Source organism: Lutra lutra, chromosome 6 (assembly GCF_902655055.1).
Source record: "Lutra lutra chromosome 6, mLutLut1.2, whole genome shotgun sequence".
Taxonomy (NCBI): Eukaryota; Metazoa; Chordata; class Mammalia; order Carnivora; family Mustelidae; genus Lutra; species Lutra lutra.
This window is the reverse complement of record NC_062283.1, coordinates 71,104,034-71,126,651: the sequence shown is the minus strand read 5'-3', so window position 1 is coordinate 71,126,651 and position 22,618 is coordinate 71,104,034. Positions and strand designations below refer to the sequence as shown.

The 22,618-nt window shown below is 35.2% G+C and overlaps 1 protein-coding gene and 1 pseudogene across 5 annotated transcripts in view; both read left to right on the top strand.

Moving 5' to 3' along the window:
- Positions 1-22,618, top strand: part of CEP85L (centrosomal protein 85 like) — a 223,684-nt gene that overhangs the window by 174,090 nt on the left and 26,976 nt on the right. For all 5 annotated transcript variants that reach the window (XM_047732071.1, XM_047732070.1, XM_047732072.1 and 2 more), the window contains 5 exons: positions 6,651-6,830; positions 14,754-14,906; positions 16,883-17,037; positions 20,870-20,987; positions 22,216-22,266. In XM_047732071.1, coding sequence (XP_047588027.1) covers positions 6,651-6,830; positions 14,754-14,906; positions 16,883-17,037; positions 20,870-20,987; positions 22,216-22,266 — 657 coding nt within the window. The remainder of the gene's footprint in view (positions 1-6,650; positions 6,831-14,753; positions 14,907-16,882; positions 17,038-20,869; positions 20,988-22,215; positions 22,267-22,618) is intronic.
- On the top strand, positions 8,477-12,416 carry LOC125101729 (ATP synthase subunit ATP5MJ, mitochondrial-like; annotated as a pseudogene).

Below are 22,618 nucleotides of genomic sequence, written 5' to 3'. Positions count from 1 at the left end.
TTTCCCAACTGCCATACATTTTATTTCCTTCTCTTGCTTTACTGCATTCTCTAGGACTTACAGTGCAGTGTAGAAAATCAGTGGTGGGAGGAACATCCTTGCCTTGTTACTGATGATAGCAGGAACACTTCCAGTTTTTTACCATTAATTCTGCTGTTAGCTGTAGGTTTTTTGTAGATGTTCTTTATCAAGTTTAGTAAGTTTGCCTCTATTCTAAGTTTGCTCAAGAATCATGAATAACTGTTGAATTTTGTCACATTTATTTTTTACATTTACCGATGTGATCATATGATTTTTCCTCAGTAGCCTGTTGATGTGATGGATTATATTAATTGATTTTTGAATATCAAACAAGCCTGAATTGCTGCGATAAATTTCAATTGGTCATGGTAAATAGTTCTTTTTATACATTCTTAGACTTAGTTTGCTTTTTTTTTTTGAGGATCTGCTTATGTAGACTATGCTTATGTAGAATATTTAGCCTGTGGTTTCCTTTCTATTTATTTATTTACTTATTTATTAAAAAAAATTTTTTTTGGTAATTTCTACACCTAGCATGGGGCTTGAACTAACAACCCTGAAGGAGTCACATGCTCTTCCAAACAGAGCCAGCCAGGTACCCCTGTAATTTTCTTTTCCTATAATGTCTTTGTCTCATTTGGTATTAGGGTAATCGTAGCCTTATAGAATGAGTTAGGAAGTATTCCCTCTGCTTCTGTGTCTGAAAAAGATTGTAGAAAGTCAGTATAATATCCTCCTTAAATGTTTGATAGAATTCACCAATAAACCCGTTGAAGCCTGGTGCTTTCCATTTTGGAAGGCTATTAATTATTGATTCAATTTCTTTAATAAATATAGGCCTATTCAGATGATCTATTCTTCTTACATGAGTTTTGGCAGATTGTGTTTTTCAAGAAATTAGTCCATTTCATCTAGGTCATCAAATGTGTGGACATAAAGTTGTCCATAATATTCCTTTATTTTTAATGTCCACAAGATGTGTAGTGATACTCCCCTTTAACTTTTGGTATTAGTAAGTTTGTGTCTTCTCTCTTTTATCTTGGTTAACCTGTCTAAAAGGTTTTTGATTTTATAGGTCTTTTCCAGAGTGAACTTTCAGTTTTTTGATTTTCTATATCAATTTTCTGTTTTCAATTTCATTGATTTCTGCTTTTATTCTTTTCTTCTACCTACTTTGCATTTAATTTGTTTTTCCTTGTCTAGTTTACTTAAGCTGGAATCTTAGATAATTGATTTTAAATCCTTCTTTTTCAATATATGCTCTTGATGGCATAAATTTCCCTCTAAACACTGCTTTGACTGCATCCTACAAATTTTAGATTAATCTGCATTTTCATTTCCATTTACTATAAAATATTTTTAAATTTCTTTTGAGATTTCTTCTTTGACCCATGTTTAGAAATGGGTTGTTTAATTTCTAAGCATTTTGGGATTTTATAGCTACCTTTCTGTTGATTTCTGGTTTAATTCCATTATGGTTGGAGAGAGCATACATTGTACAATATCTCTTTTAAATTTGTTAAGGCATGTTTTATCACCCAAAACGTGGTCTATTTTGGTGAATGTTCTATGTGAGCTTGAGAAGAATGTGTAATCTGAAGTAAGTCTATACATGTCAGTTCCATCCAGTCAATTGAGGATGCTGTTTAGTTCAATTTTGTGCTTATTAATTTTCTGCTTGATGGATCTTTTCAGTTCTGATATAGAGTTGTTAAAATCTCCAGCTATTAAAGTGGATTCATCTGTTTTTCCTTGTAGTTCTCTCAGTTTTTACCTCACATATTTTGCTGCTCTCTTGTTAGGCACATACACATTAAGGATTGTTAAGTCCTTTTGGAGTTTTGACCCTGATAACTTCCCTTGCTCTAAAGTCTGCTTTTTCTGAAATTAATGTAGCTATTCCACTTACTTTTTCTTCAAAATTTAAATTTAAATACTAAACAAAATAGTGTAATATTGGTTTCAAGAGTAGAATGTAGTGATTCATCACTTATGTATAACACCCAGTGTTCATCATAACAACTGCCCTCCTTAATACACATCACGTTTAGCTCATCTGCCACCCGCCTCCCTCCATCAACCCTGAGTTTCTTTTCTGTTGTTAAGTGTCTCTTATGGTTTGCCTCCTCCTCTCTCTCTCCCTCCCTCCCTCCCTCTCTCTCTCTCTCTTTTCCTTCCCACATGTTCATCTGTTTTGTTTCCTAAGTTCCAAATATGAGTGAAATCATATCTGGGTCTGAGGTTTGGTATCTGACCGTATGGGGACATTCTCAGTCATTACTGTTTCAAATACTGCTTTCATTTCCTCCTCCTTCTTGTAGTGTTATACCCTTTATAGTTATCTCACAGTTCTTGGATATTCTGTTTTATTTTTAACAGTCTTTTTTTTCTTTGTTCTTCAGCTTTGGAAGAACTGTGTTCAGAGACATTTTTTTTCTTTTTAATTGTTTATTTGAGAGAGTGAGAACGTGTTTGGGGTGGCAGGGGTCGGGGGGACAGAAGGAGAGCATCCTCAAGCAGATTCTGCTAAGTGCAGAGTCCAATGTGGGGCTCAGTCTCATGACCCATAGATTATGACCTGAGCCAAAACCAAGAGTCGGATGCTCAGCCAACTGAGCCACCCAAGTGCCCATCAGAAACGTTCCTTTTTCTGTTAACAGTATTTCTGATGTCTAAATTTTTTTTCTCTTTCTAAGAATATCTACCTCTGTGCTTACATTATCCATCTATTCTTATCTGTTGTTTATCTTAGCATTAATGTCCTGTATTAATCATAGTTTTAAAAAAAATCTCTGGTCTGATAATTCCAGCATTCCTATTATATATGACTCTGGTTCTCATGCCTGTTCAATCTCTGCAGACTGTGATTTTGCCTTTTAGTATATTTTGTAGTTTTTTGTTGAAAGTTAGATCTGATGTACTAGGTCAAATGAAATGTGATAAATATGCCTTTAGTAATAAAATGGTAAGGTGTAGTGGGAGAAGTCCTCTGTAGTCATGTGATCAAGTCTTATTCTTTTAGTGAGTCTGTGCTCCTGGACTGTGAACTTCCCACCCTATCATGGGGCAGGATGGTTCAAGGCAACTGGAATTTAGTGTTTTCTTCTAGGTAGGTTAGCTCCCTTCTAGGTAACCTTCTGAGTAGGTTAGTCTCTAGTTAAATAGTTTATCTTGAAGACAGGTCTTGTTAAGAACAACATAGTATTCTGATATATTTCAGAATGGTTCCTTTTCTCCTCTTCCTACTGGAAACATGAAGAGATTTTCCCCTGATGCTCACTGTGAGGACATGATAGAGCTCATGGAGATAAAACTCAGACAAGTCAGGTGTCCCCTGTGAGTTTTTGTGGGTCTCCCTGGAGTTTTTGACTTTCAGACTTGTCTACTCTGAGCCTCCAATAGTTCCATCAATTTCAGTTATTTTTTTCCTACTTCAGCCATTGGTTGCAAGGAAGATTGTGTTCTGGTAAGGGTGACTTTCTCTATTCACTTGTTTCTCCAATTCTGGGGGTAGCAGTTTATTCTGTGACCTTATTTCTGTCAGATCTAAGAAGAGTTACTGATTTTTCAGTTTGTTCATCTTTTTTTTTTTTTTTTTTTTTTTTTTTTTTTACCTTGTAAGTAAAACAGATAGAGGGGAAATTTCTGAGCTCATTACATGCCAAATTAGAAACTATAAGTCCTTTTTTTTTTTTTTTTTTTTTTTTTTAGTTTCTTAGCCTAGCCTACCCATCTTTCTGAGTTCTAGGCCCACCTTTCTGTCTAATGTTCATCTCTATTTGTATATTCAACTGGCATCTTAATATCAATGGGTTCTAATTGTAATTAAGTACATCTACGTAAACTTATTCTATATGACCTCCTTATTTCAGCTCAGAATATGATTTTCCCTGTTAATTGACTCAAAATATCAAACCATGGTTATCTAACATTTCCTGTCTATTCACTTCTTTAAAAAAAAGTTTTTGCTAAATCCTCTCAATTCTACATCTAGACTTTCTTCATTCTGTTTTCTGTGCTCTTGTTCAGCTCCTCATTTTGTTCAACTAGGTTAGAATAATTTTTTTAAAGATTTATTTTAGAGAGAGAGAGCACACATGTGTGCCACTGTTGGGGAGGAGTAGAGGGAGAGAATCTTCAAGCAGATTCTTCGCTGAGCATGGAGCCTGACATGGGGCTTGGTCTTAAAACCCATGAGATCATGAGTTGAGCTAAAAGCAAAAGCCAGGTGCTTAACTGATAATGAGCCACCCAGGAGACCCTAGAATAATTTCATAAAGTGAATTCATATCCATTCTCAATATCTTCTAATTCCTGCTGTCCACTGCATCCAGTTGTTGTAGCACTCGCTTGTCCTCTTTACTCTTCTCTTTCCCTTCAATCAGATGTTACTGAGAATCTACACATAACGCTAAATGCCAGGGAATACAGAAGTTTACAAAACACAGTTTACAATCTTCTTAAATCATGCTACTTTGTTGTTATAAAACCATCACAAGATTTCCCATTTCCTATGAATTAAGATTTAATTCTGAACCTTGTGATTCTATAGTATGGCCCCACTTGGATTTTTAAATTTTTCCTTCTATCCATCCCCCCTCTTTTATCCATACTTTAAAGATATGGGTACTCTGAATATATTCCATTTCTACCTTTTTAAAATGTTCTTTCTGGAATACTTTTCTACCTTTCTCCATTCCTACCAGAATCCTCCTCATTTTCAAAGTCTATCTCAAAAGACACCTCCCCCATAAAGCCTTTTTCCTCATTCTTCTAGTGCTGTCTTCATTTATCTTCCAACCTCCCTATACTTTGTACTTAAGATGACTTTTCTTAGGTGCCTGGGTGGCTCAGTCAGTTAAGCATCTTCCTTTGGCTCAGGTCATGAACCCAGGTTTCTGGGATTGAGTTCCGCATCGGGCTTGGTGGGGAGTTTGCTTCTCTCTCTCCCTCTGCCCCTTCCCCCTACTCATTCTCTCTCTCTCTAATAAATACAGTCTTTAAAAAAAAAATGACTTTTCTTTGGCTACTGTATTATATGGTGTCCTGTATATAATTATCTGAGGATTTCTCTTACGCTTCTGATAAAATTTGAGTTTTTAAAGGATAGTGCTAGAGTCTGTCATCTTTGAAATACCCAGCACATGATAAAATGCTATTTATGTAATTTTTGAATTGTAGCTTCACCTTTTGGTGAAGTATGAGTTCTTCAAGGTCTAGTTCAAATTCATTTGTATAAAACTTCCCTTAGCTACCATAGAGTACAACTATCTTAGCACTTACACAGTTTTCATTGTCTTTTGTTGTGTGATACTTCACTAAACTGGTGGGGACTTGACTTTATCAACTGTTGAATCCCAGTACACAATTCCTAACATGTGCTTAGTAATAAGTAGAAAAATGAGAATACTTAGAATAAGTATAAAAATAATGTTTCTTTACTTGTACATTACTTCATTGGTATCTCTTTTGGCACTTACCACATTCTAATTTACTTGAGGAAATATTTATATTTTCTGACTGCCTTCTCCTGGTTGTAATGCTGCAAGGGAAATGGGAAAGATCTCATCTGAAGTCCTTACAAAGCCTCACTCATAGAAACAAGAATACATTTGTTCAATCAGCAATTATTTTTTTTTAAGATTTTATTTATTTGACAGACAGAGATCATAAGTAGGCAGAGAGGCAGGCAGAGAGAGAGGAGGAAGCAAGCTCCCTGCTGAGCAGAGAGCCCGATGCGGGGCTCGATCCCAGGACCCTGGGATCATGACCTGAGCCGAAAGCAGAGGCTTTAACCCACTGAGCCACCCAGGTGCCCCAGCAATTATTTTTTTGGGCTCTTATTTTATGCTAGTGATTATTCTAGGAAATAGGGATCTAAGAACAACTAAGGTGGGCAAAAATTTCTGCTTTCATGGACCTTACTTTCTAGTTAGGGGAAACACTCTATTAATACTTACCAAGTTTATGGGGCATCTGGGTGGCTCAGTGGATTAAAACCTCTGCCTTTGGCTCGGGTTGTGATCCCAGGGTCCTGGGATCGAGCCCTGCATCAGGCTCTCTGCGCAGCAGGGAGTCTGTTTTCCTTCCTCTCTCTCTGCTGGCCTCTCTACCTACCTGTGATCTCTGTCTGTCAAATAAATAAGTAAAATCTTTAAAAAAAGAAAAAATACTTACCAAGTTTAATATTAGCTGGAAATGATCACCTGTGAAGAATTTTTTCTTTAGTTTTTATTTCCCTGGAACTTTCACTTCTATTTCATGTACTACTGTGTCTCTAATTATACTTTATAACCAAAAATGTTGCCTTTTATTAAGCTTCTGTTTATGTGATAGGAACTTTATATATTTTACCTCTGTTTTTCAAAAAACAAAAACAAAAAACTCTGCAAGGTAAGCTTTATTATTTCTGTTTTATAGATAGGAAGACAAGCTTGGCACACTGGTAAGCAAATCAACTTGATTTAATCATGGCATATAACTAGGAAATAGAGGAGCTGGGATTCATGCCAAGGTCTGTCTGTTGCTAAAGCCTAGATATACTCTCTGTACTCTGCCTTATTTCCAATTTCTTCCCATTTTTTCAAGACAAGTAAACATTTATCTTTTTTTTTCCTCTTTCCTGATAGCCACAATATGAGAACAGTTCACTCCAGACTCCATTTTCCGATCAGTCAGTGTCCCATTCCCAGCAAGAGGAACTTGAGCAAAAGCTTGCATCTACTGAGAAGGAGGTTTTGCAGCTCAATCAGTTTCTCAAACAAAGAATAAGCCAATTTAGTGAGGAGAAGAAGAAACTGGAGGAAAAGGTAGGTATTTTTAATAAGTTGAATTAGGTCAATAACAGCCCTTCAACATATAATTATTCGTCATCTGCTGTATTTCAGGTGTGTGCTATAGTAGGTTGTACATTTATATTGAAATGATTAGTTTTGCAGTAACTTTTGAGAAAACCTGTGCTGTTCACAAAAATCTAGGGATTTTCTTGAGGGATTAAAAATATCACTGTACAATGGAATACTATGTAGCCATCAAAAGAAATGAAATCCTGCCATTTGCGATGTCGTGGATGGAACTAGAGGGTATTACGCTTAGTGAAATAAGTCAATCGGAGAAAGACAACTATCATATGATCTCCCTGATATGAGGAAGTGGAGATGAAACGTGGAGGGGTTTGTGGGGTAGAAAAAGAATAAATGAAACAAGATGTGATCGGGAGGGAGACAAACCATAAGAGACTCTTAATCTCACAAAACAAACTGAGGGTTGCTGGGGGGAGGGGGTTTGGGAGAAGGTGATGGGGTTATGGACATTGGGGAGTATATGTGTGCTATGGTGAGTGCTGTGAAGTGTGAAAACCTGGCGGTTCACAGACCTGTACCCCTGGCGCTAATAATACATTATATGTTTATAAAAAAATAAAAAATTAAAAAAAAATTACCACAGTAAATCTTGCTAATGAATAGTGAAACCTTTCTTGAGTTAGTTGCCTAAACTGAGATGTGACACAAATAACTATTTTTCTTTTCTTTTGGGGTTCAGTTTCTTTGTCATGTTGGGTATAAAGGATTGATATAAATAAAGATGGTACTTTTTTTTTTTATAAGCACATGACTTCATGTTATTTAAGCTGCAGCCCCTGATTCTGAACAAGTGGTGAAAAGCCAAATATCTATATGTACTTAATATAACTGTATATTTATTTGACCTTTCTGCCTTTATTAAAGTATTTATATACTTCATCTCATTCCATTATAGTATCATTAAAGATCAAGTAGATTATCTACTAGCCCTAATTTACTAAAGAAGCATAGATCCTTAAGCTGCTAACTTAGTTGCAGAACTGGTTTTAGATTTCTCTCTTGATATACCCAGCTTATTATTCTATTAACCGAACCTTCCATTCAAGTGATCTTGAAAAGGTTACCGTGATTTCTGTAGGCACGTTTGGAACTATTAATAGAGAACTCAATTAACATTTTTGTGTGAGTGAGTGAGTGTGTGTGTGTGTGTGTACACATATATATACACACATATGTGTGTGTGTGAATTAAAATTTTGATCTTCCAAAAACAAATATTTTACATGATTTCTCTTTCTCAGCTATATGGTATATTTTATCTTGGCTAACTTAAAAGTAACTTAAGTACCTGTTTCTTGTTTCTTTTCTATATTTTGGGGGCTTCGTACAATACCATAATCTGGAGGGAGCTGAGGAAATATTGGTTATATAGATATAGGAGGGATTAAAATATTTTCTGACCTCTGATATTTGTTAGTTAAAAGATTATGTGAAAATTAATGATGTATCAGGGGTGTTTGGCTGGCTCAGTCAGTAGAGCATGCAACTCTTGATCTCAGGGTCGTAAGTTCAAGCTGTACATTGATGTGGAGCCTTCTTTTAAGAAAAAAAAAGAAGAAAATTGTGACGATTCAGTGGATACAATTTTTAAAATATATTTTTATGTTTTATCTAACGTCTTCTCATCTTTTATTACTTTTGGTGTCCAGTGCTTAATAAAATTAGTTTATATACTCACTGCATATTTGACAGTTTCTACTTGGATATCTTAAGAATATTTAAACTGTTCATCCAAAGCATAATTCTTAATTTGCCTTCTGAGTGCTCTCTTCTTAAAACAAAACAAGATTTCTTCATTGTTCATTACTCTAAATTCAGTTATTCATGCTGGAAATTTTACTAACACTGATTAAGCCTGTCTCCTAAATATGTAATAGAATCCAGACTGGTCTAAGTTATCATATCTTGGCAAAGCTTTTGTCGTCTCTGAATCCAGTCTTGCCCTGCCTGTCTGCTTTCCCTCTATCTCCATCACCTTTTTTTTTTGTTGTTGTTGTTGTTATTGTTGCAATTTAATGTATTTTTTTTATTACATCTTGAATAATCGAAGCCTAATTTATATATAGTCAAATGTATAGATCTTAGGTGTTCTGTTTTGTTTTACTAATAGTATATAGCAATATAACTGCTTTCTAAAATAAGACACAAAGCATCTCAATCATCTGGGGTGCCTGGCTGGCTCATTAGGTAGAACAGGTTACTCTTAATCTCAGGGTCATGAGTTTGAGCCCCATGATGGGCATAGAGTTTACTTAAAAAAACAAACACTTCAGTCACCCAAGAAGTTGCCTTGTACTTTCTAGTCCAGTCTCCTTCCTCTTTCTGAAACGCTGTTATCACCATAGATTAGTTTTGAGTCTTCTTGGACTTCCTATAAATGAAGTCCTACTGTATATATTCTTTTGTGTTTGTCTTCTTTCACTTAATATCTTTGAGATTTATTCACATTGTGGAATGTATTCCTATCTACTACTGAGTTGCATTCCCATTATATAGATCACAATGTATCTGCTCTCCTATTAATTGATAATTGGATTGTTTGCATTTTGGGGAAATTATAAGGTTGCTGTGAACATTCTTAAACCAGACAGTTTTTCATTTCTGCTGAATAAATTCCTAAATGTGGAATTTCTGAGTCCTACATTTCATATGTAAATAAGTAAATATAAGTAGATATTTAACTTAAAAGAAACTACGTGAATTCTGCACACTTAATCACCTTTCTGAGTTGGCTATGTGGGTTGGGGCATCCTGAGCCAGTTGTCCTGTGCTGAGATGCTTCCAAGCCTTACTAAAAACACTTAGATCTCTATGAAGCCCAACTATACCCAAGTGCACCAAAAGATCTGGGTAGGAGTGAGGTTGATGGGCTTCATCATTAATAAAATCAGGAGTATTGATAAAAGTAGTAAAACTTTGAAATCTTCAACTCCTGCACCTGCTTATGGTCAATAACCAGCTCTACGAGGAGTACACATCAGATGGAACGTCACCCTGGCTATAAATTTCAGTCATCTCTGTTAGATGGGAATGTGGTACATCACAGTACACTTGTGGAAGTGCTGTTTCCTTTGTGGTATAACTAAATGTACCTGTGAGATGCAAGAAAGAAAAGGAAGAAAGAAAAAGAAAGAAACCTGAGTTCTCCTAGTGTTTGTATCCTCTAACACTTCCAATATCAGCGTATGAGAGTTCCAGTTATTCCACAGCCTCCTGGCCATTCTTCATAGTGTGGAGGACTGAACTTTGTAAAAGGAAGACCCAGTCATTTCACTTACATTACCCAGCATGCCATCTGGGTATTATCTTTAAAAATGAGAATCAAATTCTTCCCATAGCCAAAAAGACCCTGCCTAATTATATAACCCTAGGCTCTGTCAGTCTCCCCTTAGTGCACTGAGTCACAGTGGTGCTTGTAGCTGCTCAGACAGGTCATGATTTGTTTCTGGTCTCAAGAGTCTTGACACAGAGTTTCCTCTTTGCCTGGTAAATACTTGTCTTCTCCCACTACTCAGTCACCTGTTTATTTTGTCAAGTCTCATCTTAAATATCTTTCTCCTCCAACTCCTCCTTTCCTATGTTTAGAGCATTTCTTGTTTGTTTTTTCAGTGCTTACCATGATTTTGAATAATCATTATGTTTTAGTTTCTCTTTGTAAGCTCCAGTATGGCAGGGGTGTATCGGTTTGTCACTGTAGCATATGTAGCACCGGCCACGGTGCCTGGCATATGGAATGAATGAATGGATGGATGGATGCATGCTTTCAAGTGATATTTGCCAAGAGGGAAGAAAAGAGTGAGATAAGCCCAGCAAAGGACTATGAAAGAATAAGTAGAAATAATCAAAGATGTCAGAGGAGTGCATGATAGAGCAAATTCCTGAGATAAATAGGGAAGGGTTGATTACAGATGCCAAGATGGAGGAATTAGTTTTGGAAAAGGGGAATAGTCTCTCTGTGGAGTGAGGCAGTTGAGAATGGAAATGTGTAGAACAGAAAAATTAAGAAGGAAGTGTAGTTGGTTTAGTTGGTTGAGTTTGTGTCAGAGGCCGTGGAGATGATTTGAATTCTTGAAGGGAGTATAGATGCTAGTAAATAGACTCATGGGTAATGCATCAGCTGACCAGCATGTTAGACTCACAAGAGATTGGATTGCATTGTTTCCTTCTGCATTTCCTTTCTGTTATCCTGATCAAGACTGATACTACAACAGGAAAACATTTAATGTGATAACAGCAACAATGGAAGTTACTCTTTGATAAATTCTTTCTTGCATATACCAGACAGCATGTTAAGGTATATTCAGTACATTTTCTCATTTAATATTAACTAATCTTCACAAAAACCATAAGGCATAAATACTGTACCCCACTTTTAAAAATGAGCTAATTGAAGCTTGGAAAAGAGTTGAGTAATTTGTTCAGTTGCATGTAAGTAGAAACTGTTGAAAAGCTAGGAGTAAAATTCAAGACAGTTTTTTTTTTTTTAAGACAGTTTAACTCTACAGCCAATGCTTTTTGCTTCTAATAATAATAATTTACTCAAAACAAAACAAAACTTGGAGAAAAACATTTCCTCAGTAATCTGTTTTGTTCTAATTATTGTATTTAAGATGAAGAAAAATATATTCATTTGTAAACCATTTCTGAAAACAGAGCCGTCCTATTACCTTCTAGGAATAATCTCAGTGCTAAATGGTATCTCTTTGAAAGGAAAAAAACCTAACCTTTTATAAATAGAAAAGGGAAGATTTATTAGTGATGCCTCATTTGCCTAGAGGTAATTACTGGAGTTGATTTTAGTAATCAACATATAAAACTTGAAAGTTAAACACACACACACACACACACACAAAGGGCTTTTCATCTGCAAAGGACTTAAAAAAAAAAAAAAAAAAAAAAAACAAGACCAGTGATCATGTGTAATCAACTTGTAGTCAGCAAGTAGCATAAATAGTATCCAGTAGGAGGCTGTTGGCAGAGATTAGTGATCAAAGGCAGCAAGCCTGACCTGACAGCAGAAAAGACAGTTGACAGTTGACCAGCCACAGATAAAGAAGAAAACAAGGACATCTTTGAGTAATAGAAGACATCATGACCAACCTATTCCATTGGCTGCTTTTTGAGGACATCATTTTATCACATTTAAGACACTTAAAGAAATAAAAATAAATTAGGGAGCCTTTAGTAAAAATAGGCTGGTTAGTTATTTCTGTAACTTATAGGGTCATTTGCTAAGGCAGAAACAGACTTTGTCAATGGGGAATCCAGGCACAGGTGGCTGCTAGAGTATAGAAATCAGGTTATGTGCAGTGTGGAGGAATTGAAAGAATGTTGACCTTTCAATCAGATGATTTATATCTAAATGTTACCTCTGTCTCAGTGACTTGTGGTTAAGTTACTAATGATTTCTGGACCTCATAATCAAAAAAGGAATTACATATCTTTTTTGGAAAAAGTCTTTTCACGTCCTCTGCTTAGTTTGTAATCATATTATTTGTTTTTTGATGTTGAGTTGTATAAGTTCTTTGTGTATTTGGATATTAACTCCTTATTAGGTGTAGCATTTACAACAGACATATGAAAAAATGCTAAATATCACTAATCATCAGGGAAATTCAAATCAAAACCACAATGAGATATCACCCTACACCTGTCAGAATAGTTAAAATAAAAAATGTAAGAAACAACAAGTGATGGTAAGGAACACTTGTGCACTATTGGTAAGAAGGCAAATTGGTGCACCCACTGTGGAAAACATTATGAAGGCTCCTTAAAATACTAAAAATGGAATTACCAGATGATCCAGTAATTCCACTACTGGGTATTTACCCAAAGAAAATGAAAACACGAATTCAAAAAGGTATATGCACTCCTGTGTTTACTGTAGCATTATTTACAATAGCCAAGATACGGAAGCAGCCCAAGTGTTTATTGATAAATGAATGGATAAAGAAGATGTGGTGTATATAAGTGCCACCGAATATTACTCAAATGTAAAAAAGAATGAGATCTTGCTGTTTCAATAACACAGATGAACATGGAGATTATAATGCTAAGTGAAATAAGTCAGAGAAACAAATCCCAGATGATTTCACTTATATGTAGAATTTAAGAAACAAAACAAATGAACAAAAAAGAAAAAAGAAAGAAACCAAAAAAACAGACTCTGAGATACAGAGACCAAATTAGTGGTTACCACAGAGGCTGGGGGGTGAGGGACAGTGGTAAAATAGATAAAAGGGATCAAGAGTACACTTATTTTCATGAGCATTGAGTAATGTATACAATGTTTTAATTATTATACTGTACACCTGAAACCAAGATAACACTGTATGTTAATTATACTTCAGTGAAAAGAGAGAGAAAAAGGGAATTGTATTATGTGGTCTTTCAGGTCATTATAATGGTCAGGAGTCTGTGAGTTCCATTAGATCACAAATTGTCACACCAGCACACTGGCCTTTAATCCTGAGAAATCCCCAATAAATAATAGGATTTGTCAGTTTTACCAGGGTTGCTCCTTACCCAAGGTAATAACTGGATCCTAATGTTATTGATGGAATGAATAGATAAAAGATGTGGTTTATTTTTCTAATTGAAGTTGTTTTAATAAAAGTTGTTATATTGGACTTGAAAGAAATTAGATAAGGCGTGAAAGAAACTAGATTGTGCAAAGTGTTAGCTTTAATAAAATTTGGGAGAGCAAGCCATTATACTGCCAATTACTGGCACTTATTTCCCTGCTGTATGTGGGAAAAGGCTGTAAAAATATTTTAGAACCCTGTAAGTTTCTAGATTTTAGAAGACTGATAAGTTAAGGTGAATAAGAGTCTGAAGTTTACTTTTTAGGTAGCTATTTGTGTACACATATTATTTATATTTGAGCTGAAATATTAAAGAACTTTGAATATGATATGAAATTTAAAGATAGTATTTTTCAAGTGGAAAGGTGAAAAAAAATAGTGCATAGGTCTGAGGTTCAGCCTAGAGAAATTGGGATTTATTAGAATCATATAATGTGTGTATTCAATTAGGTGTTCAATTAACATATTCCATCAATCCTAAAATGACATCGTTGGTACAGCACACCTTTATTATATGTAATATTGAGTAAGAAAATATGTTGCATGTTCAGTTATGACATAATACCTTAACAGTAGTCTTAGCTTGAAGTATGCATTTGTCTCACTAGTGCCCTTATTTCTTCCCAAGTATCTGGTAATTTTGGTAAGTTCTCTTGGCTTTGATTGCGTTTCTTGAGTACACGATAAGCAATTTCTTAGCAAATCAGTAACAAAACAGCTTTAGTAACTTGTAGGTATCTTCCTTTCTTAAGTCACATAAAATATTTGGGTACAGCTTTGTAAGAAGTAAGTAATTGGAATCCTCTCTCCAGAGATGAATATTTACTTCACTGATTTTAAAATTAAACCGTGTGGCTCTGTTTCTTTGTTTTTCTGGATACTCAGTAACTGTTTACAACACCAAATTATAATGTAACATTTTTAAGGTAATTTAAACATCATTTAAACTCAGCACATAGTTACAACATGTACATACTGTTGAAATGACAGAGGTGGGAGTAGCTTTGACCAAGTTTGCACATGTGCTGGCAGTAAAAACTCTATCATCATTTCTAGCCAGCCCACGGCAGTTTTATAAGATGCCATCAGTTGTAAAAGCAGACAAACACAAAACTCTTGATTTCAGTGATATGAAAATTTGTAAAAATGTGAATCTTAGAATTGATGAATTAAAGTGAATCTTTCTTGAGTTGGTGGTAGCCTTAACTATAATCTAGAACTATTGGTTTAGTTATTATTTTTTTAATACCACAAAGCCCCTGAAGATTCAATATCTTTTTCTTTAGCTTAAAACCAGAGATAGATATATCAGTAGCCTGAAAAAGAAATGCCAGAAGGAATCCGAACAAAACAAAGAAAAGCAGAGAAGAATTGAGACCTTGGAAAAGTATCTGGCTGATCTTCCAACTCTAGATGATGTACAGAGTCAGAGTCTACAGGTAACATGAACTAAAATGCTCATTTTTAAATAACATGAAAGCCTACTACTTTCTTAAATTGACCCTTTGGAAATTTCATAATTTTTTTATAATTTAAAATTTTAGTTCTATATTTGGCTAATTGTGTTAAATCTAAGTGTTTAATTGCTGTTTTGAGGATTAAACTTTAATTAGAAACTTTAAGCATGAGTTTATCTTTCTTATTAACATATGATTACCTTCCTAAGAAACCTGTGTGTTAACTTTTTACTTAACATTGTACTCTAAAAGGCAGTTTCTAAACCAGTCTGATAGCCCCATTCCAAACACACAGGGATTCACCACAGTTCTGACTTTACCCAGTATTCTCTATGATTCTCCAAGGCTCAACAAGACTTTTTTACTATCTTTCCAGATATTTGATTTGTTTTCTTCATTCTTCTTAACCTTTCAATAAATTCTTAAACTTTAGTCTGTGGTCTCCACTCCTCTGACCTCTTCTGGCCATTTTTCTTTCTTAACAATACCTCACCTGAGTCTTTCTACAACTCTGGTCAACCCAGTCTTCTTGAAATCTTATTTACAAATCAATTAAACCTGTTCTTTAGTCTTTTTTCAGTTTTTCTCATCATGAAATTCTCAACCTAAGCATAATTGACATTTAAGGGTGGATAATTTTTTGTTCTGGGATTCTGTCCTGTGCATTAAAGGCTGCTTAACAGAATTTCTGGCCTCCACCTACTAGATGCCAATAGCGCTGCTCCTACCTTCTTTCCTCCCCAAAACCAAAAATGTCTATAAACATTTCCAAGTATCTCCTGGAGTCGGGGGTGGGGATCACTGTCAGTTGAGAATCATTGGTTTAATCCATGGAGTGTCATTATTGTACAGACTCTAGAACTAGAGTAGATTCTCTGTTTATATTAATTTATACATTGTAAGACTAAGAGAGGATAATGTCAGAAAAGAACTAAAGAAGTACCACCGGACTTTGTATGAGCAGCAGCAGAGAGGAATACAGATTTAAAAACATGTGTTCATATCACTTTATGCCCATTAGGTTGATTAATATTAAAAAAACAGAAACCACTGGTGACAATGTGGAGAAATTAGAATCCTCCTATACTGTTGGTGGGAATGTAAAGTGGTATAGCCACTGTGGAAAACTATATTTCCTAAAAAAATTACCATCAACTTGCCTTCTGGGTATGTACCCAAAAGAATTGAAAGTGAAGTCTCAAACAGATGTTTGTACATGACATATGTTCATAATAATGTTATTCATAGTAGCCAAAAGGTGGAGGCAGCCTAAGTTTCAACTGATGGGCGAATGGATAAAATGTCACGTATGCATATAATACAGCTGGAAGGGGAGTTGCTAATGAGCATACAGTTTGTTTTGCAAGATGAAAAGAATACTGGTGATTAGTTGAACAACAATGTGAATGTATTTAAACAGTATGGAACTGTACATTTAAACATGGTTAAGATGGTAAATTTTATGTTATGCATATTTTACCATAATTAAAAATAAAAATTAAAAAATATCCCCAAATTGAGATTATTTACCTTTTTCTCTTTCTAGAAAATTTTTTTTCAAGATTTTATTTATTTATTTTAGAGATTGAGAGAGGGAGCATGGTGGGTGAGGGACAGAGGGAAAAGAGAATATTAAGCAGATTCCACACTGAATGCAGAGCCTGAGGCAGGGCTCTAACCCAGGATCCTGAGATCATGACCTGACCTGAAACCAAGAGTTGGTTGCTTAACTTACTGTACTACCCAGGCACACCCTGGTCTTCTAGAAATTTTTGACCCCATTCTTCTCTGTAATCTCATTCTCTTACCTCTCATTACACACAAAGGAGGAGATAAAGTACCCTAGATAAAGTATAGTGTGATTTTTAACCACAAGCCCGTTAATAATAATTGAGAACACTAATAGTTTCTAGTAGAAACTCCTTTAATATTCTATATGTTGTGAATTTTCTCCTTAGCTTCAGGTTCTAGAAGAAAAAAATAAGAATTTGCAAGAGACTCTCCTAGATATGGAAAAAAAGCTTGAAGAGATCAAAAAGCAGTGTCAAGAAAAAGAGGCACAGCTAATATGCCAGAAGAAGAAAGAAAAGGAGTTGGTAACTACAGTTCAGAGGTAAGAAAACCTTCAGTAATTTTTTCTGCTTACTTTTGTTATTCCTATTTCTCATAAAGCATTTCATTTAAAATGCATTAATATATAATTATTGCTATGTTGTTATCTTAAAGATATACCCTTAGAACCGTATTATTTCATTGAAACAGATTGTATCAGCTGTGATTTCATATGTTAATGCAACATCTTGACATGTTGCCAAAGGTTTTAGATGAGAATAGTTAAAATCTACCCCCACCAAAAAAAGAAAAAACAAACACACACACAAAAAAACCCCAAAACAATCCACCAATTGAAAACTGAAAGTATTACAGTCCGATGGCTTTGCTTTGCCAAAAATAATGACAAATTCTAGATAACAAAAAGGGGCAAATACTCAAACTGAACTCTCTAATGTGATAGATTAAAGGGACATAACTGGCTCCCATTTTACCTGACTACAGAGCAACAAGTATGGCCATTTTGCCAAGTACCTTCCAGGTTTACTCATGTAACTTGCCTCATGGTCCTCTTCCCTTTTAAATTAATGCAGTTAGAATGACAGAGAATATCACTTGTTAGTATGTTTAGCTAATGTATTTAAGCTGGAAAATTAATACTGGATATTTGAAAAACCTAGAGAACTATGTTATATATGCATCTTTCATGTACTTTCTGTTTTATAAAACTTAAGCCTTAATAGATGATCAACTATTAATAGGTAAAACTATCGAGAAGAATAAGACAGTATAGCAACAAAACTAAGAAATACACTCATCATGCTTTTACCAGTTGTGTGTAACTCCAGTCAAAATCCATTTATAATTCCATGTTAATATTGCTTTACTACTTTGAAAGTCTTAGATATGCCTGACCTACTTTTTCCCATAGATTTCAGTACAGAAAATCTCTGATTCTGGGACAGTTTAGTCTTCAGTGTTTCTAATCTCAGCTGCAAAAAATTCATATACTTTTAATTTTACTTTTATTTTCACATTATTTTCTGCTTTCTTGTTCTTTAGTTTTCCTCTCCATAACTCTGCATCTCCTATTGTCTAGTCTCAAAAGAGCTTCCTCACCTTCATTTAGTCAACCACATATTCTTTTTCTTTGATCTTAGATGAAATGAGAAGAGGTAATGTATCTGTTCTGTTTTATGTGGCATTTTGATCACCAACTCAGGCTGTGCCATTTTACGAATAGAATTGCAAACACCTGAAAATAATTTGATTGTTTTGCTCCATTGTGTGCTTTTATGTTTAATATAATATTATACCTTCTCTTATATTTAGATTTTCTCTTTTATTGAGTTTTTAGAGAACTTGAGTCTAGTGCTGTTGATTAGATATAATTAGTACAGTGCATTTCAGAATCCGTGTTCCATTTCTTTATCTCAACACTCTCTAAAATGATAGCATCCCGGAAAATTTCTCTTGATTTCAAATAGACATAAAGGACCAAAGGAGGTCTTCTGTAATTCTCAGTACTTGTAAGGCTCTGGTGTCGTCTGACCCTGGAGACTGGGGTGTTCATTTTCCTCAGCTACATGAGAAAGAATTCCTTGGGTCCAGAATAACTTCAGTTATGTATGTGACTGTAAATTACATCATTACGTTTATCTGTGCCTATGTAATATTTCTAAGTTAATTACTTTATGAATATATAAGAACTTCTGGTATTTAAAAATCAGATTAAAGTTTTCCATTAGAAATGAAAATGGAGGGCTCCTGGCTGTCTCAGTGGGTTATAGCCTCTGCCTTTGGCTCAGGTCGTGCTCTCAGGGTCCTGGGATCGAGCCCCACAGTGGGCTCTCTGCTCGGCGGGGAGCATGCTTCCCCACTCCCGCCTGCCTCTCTCCCTACTTGTGATCTTTCTCTGTCAAATAAATAAATAAATAAAAGTCTTTTAAAAAAATGAAAATGGAGGTAAAATATGTGGATGGGGTCCCTAGTAATGCAATAGTGGGTACTTTTACTATTCAAGAGATTAATTTTCTAAGTATGCTTCAAAACATAAATGAAAATGTGTATGTGAAAGATTTGTTTGGTATTCCTTTCATGACAGTACATTGTTCCCTTCTCATAGCTGGTTCATTTTTTTTAAGACCTTAATAGTTTTAATGTAATTTATTTCTCTTAGAATGTTATAAATATATAGAAGTAGTGTGCAGTGTCTTGACACTGAATTGAGAGAAAAAATGTATTCTCAAATAGAAATAATGTATTTTTCACTTTTAGACTGAAAAAGCAAAAACTTTTATGACAAGGAAAAACAAATTACAAAGCAGTACACTGCATTCATAATACATAAAAAACCTTCTCCGGTGCCGTTACTTATTAACATATTGGAAGCCCTTATTGTAACCATTTAAGACTGTCAGTTCTTTATCCAGAATCTAGATACTGCATTTCTTTTTTTTTTTTTTAAAGATTTTATTTATTTGATAGAGAGATAGAGATCACAAGTAGGCAGAGAGGCAGGCAGGGGGGTGGGGGAGCAGGCTCCCTGCTGAGCAGAGAGCCTGATGGTGGGACTTGATCCCAGGATCCTGAGATCATGACCTGAGCTGAACGCAGAGGCTTAACCCACTGAGCCACCCAGGCGCTCCAAGATACAGTATTTCTGGGGCGCCTGGGTGGCTTAGTGGGTTAAAGCCTCTGCCTTCGGCTCAGGTCATGGGTCCTAGGCCGAGCCCCACATCGGGCTCTCTGCTCAGCAGAGAGCCTGCTTCCCTCTCTCTCTCTCTCTCTCTCTCTCTCTGACTGCCTCTCTGCCTACTTGTGATCTCTGTCTGTCAAATAAATAAAAAATCTTAAAAAAAAAAAAAAGATACAGTATTTCTTTAACTTCTTTTTTTCTCTTTTTTGGAAGAGAGAGAGAGCGCAGGAAAGCCATAATACTTGAAAGAAGAAAAATAATGAAAATAACAAAACTCCCAACTATAAAAGTCTATTTTAGTATTCAGCTTCTGAATATGATTATAAGCTTCCTAGGTATCTTTCTGTTTTGATTTTGGTCATTATTGTTAATGGGATCGTTCCTTTTAACCAAAACATGACCATCCTTTCTTTCTCAAGACTAACACCTTTTAGGGCATGGTCCTGGGATGGAGCCCCACATCAGGCTCCCTGCTCCGTGGGAAACCTGCTTCTCTCTCTCCCAGTCCCCCTACTTCTGTTCCCTCTCTAGCTGTGTCTCTGTCAAATAAATAAATAAAATATTTTTAAAAAGACTAACACCTTTTAATCTTTTATTCTTAGTATACCAGAAGGGCTTCCTTTTGTTGTTTCTAACTCTTTTGCATTGCAGTCCTGTGCCATGAATAGCATGAGAATCTATTAGGTCAAGTAGTAAATAAATTGTTGCTCTTACTAATGAAGGAGAAATGTAATTCTACTGGTTTTAGCAACAGCTTCCTTATAAACAAACTTCTGCTGCGCTCAGAATGAAGCTAAAAGATGTGTATTCTTATTCTTAGGTTCCCTAACACAACCCTCTTAATCAAGGAACTCTGCTTCGCGGGAGAAGGAAAGAACAGGATTTAGATTGCCGAGCTCACATTAGGTTCATGGGGAACTTCATTAGGGTCTAAGAATGTCACACACTAAGTAACTTTTGATTCTGTCCTCAAATCTGCCATTTCTGAAAAGATGATCAGCATGCATTATATTTCTTACTTGTATGAAATATGGGTACTCAAGTGTATACACGTATAGGCTGTAGGTCTCAATTATTGCTTGATTAAAAAGTACTACCGACCCTAAGAAAGGTACTTCGTTTATGTTGAAGTCATCTACCAAAACCAGCAACAGAGTGGATTTTCTTTATCTAATTGTCTTTCTAAAATACACAGCTTGCAGCAAAAAGTAGAAAGATGTCTTGAAGATGGAATTCGCCTTCCCATGTTAGATGCAAAACAGCTTCAGAATGAAAATGATAACCTGAGAGAACAAAATGAGAACGCTAGTAAGGTCAGTTCATGTCTTTGATAATAAATGTGAAATCTGTATTATGTTGGATATGTGTGTATAGATATATGTTATAGCTATTATATTTTATATTTTTGTTAATAATAGCTTAGTTTGAACTTTTTATATGGAAATAAAGTGACAGTTTAAGTAAATTTAAATAAATTTTCGTAAAAGCCATGCTAAGGAAATTACATTACGTCTTAACAAAAGAATATCTTTTCCTTCCTAAATTATTCAGTGTCTGTTTCAAAGTTATTTTTATAAATTGCATAGAGTTTTATCAAGAACCAAAGGAAGACTTTTGCAGTTTTATGTGTGATCCAAATCATATGTCTATTTAAAGAATACTTGGTATGAATACTTTTATTTAAAAAAAAACCCTGATTTTTAAAAGATAAATTCATTATTTCTCTGCTTTTGTTTTCTTTTTAATCATTTTTTTAAATTTATTTTCAGCATAACAGTATTCATTGTTTTTGTACCACACCCAGTGCTCCATGCAATCCGTGCCCTCTCTAATACCCACCACCTGGCTCCCCCAACCTCCCACCCCCCCACCTCTTCAAACCCTTCAGATTGTTTTTCAGAGTCCATAGTCTCTCATTGTTCACCTCCCCTTCCAATTTCCCCCAACTCCCTTCTCCTAACTCCCCATGTCCTCCATGCTATTTGTTATGCTCCACAAATAAGTGAAACCATTTGATAATTGACTCTCTCTGCTTGACTTATTTCACTCAGCATAATCTCTTCCAGTCCTGTCCATGTTGCTACAAAAGTTGGGTATTCATCCTTTCTGATGGAGGCATAATACTCCATAGTGTATATGGACCACATCTTCCTTATCCATTCGTCCGTTGAAGGGCATCTTGGTTCTTTCCACAGTTTGGCAACCATGGCCATTGCTGCTATAAACATTGGGGTACAGATGGCCCTTCTTTTCACTACATCTGTATCTTTGGGGTAAATACCCAGTAGTGCAATTGCAGGGTCATAGGGAAGTTCTATTTTTAATTTCTTGAGGAATTTCCACACTGTTCTCCAAAGAGGCTGCACCAATTCGCATTCCCACCAACAGTGTAAGAGCATTCCCCTTTCTACACATCCTCTCCAACACATGTTGTTTCCTGTCTTGCTAATTTGGTCTGCTTTTGTTTTCTTAAAATATTGGTATTTTTAAAAAGCAATGGCAAAAATTTTGATTCACCCTGATATATTTCCTGTGTTTTAGATAATAGACAGCCAACAAGATGAGATTGAAAGAATGATTTTAGAAATTCAGGTAAGGGATGTTTTGTGCATGTTTTAATTTAGCTGTATGCTGATTTACTCTTAATGTCTGTATAACCCCAAAATACTAAAGCATATATATATTTATATGAAAAGATTAATAGCACTTGAAGTTGCAAATTCTTTAATATTAATCTTGTGCTTTAGAATTAAACTGCTATTTGGTAAATTAATTATTCAAAAAATCTTGAAAGATTGTTCTTCTCTTTTCTGTACCTTGCTTGTTTTTAACTTGGTGTAGTCTACTGCTGGGGACACATTTGGTTAAGATCAGCATTGATCTACTTATTAAAGACAATGGACTGTTTTTAGTCCATTGTGACTGGCCAACACATCTCTTCCTC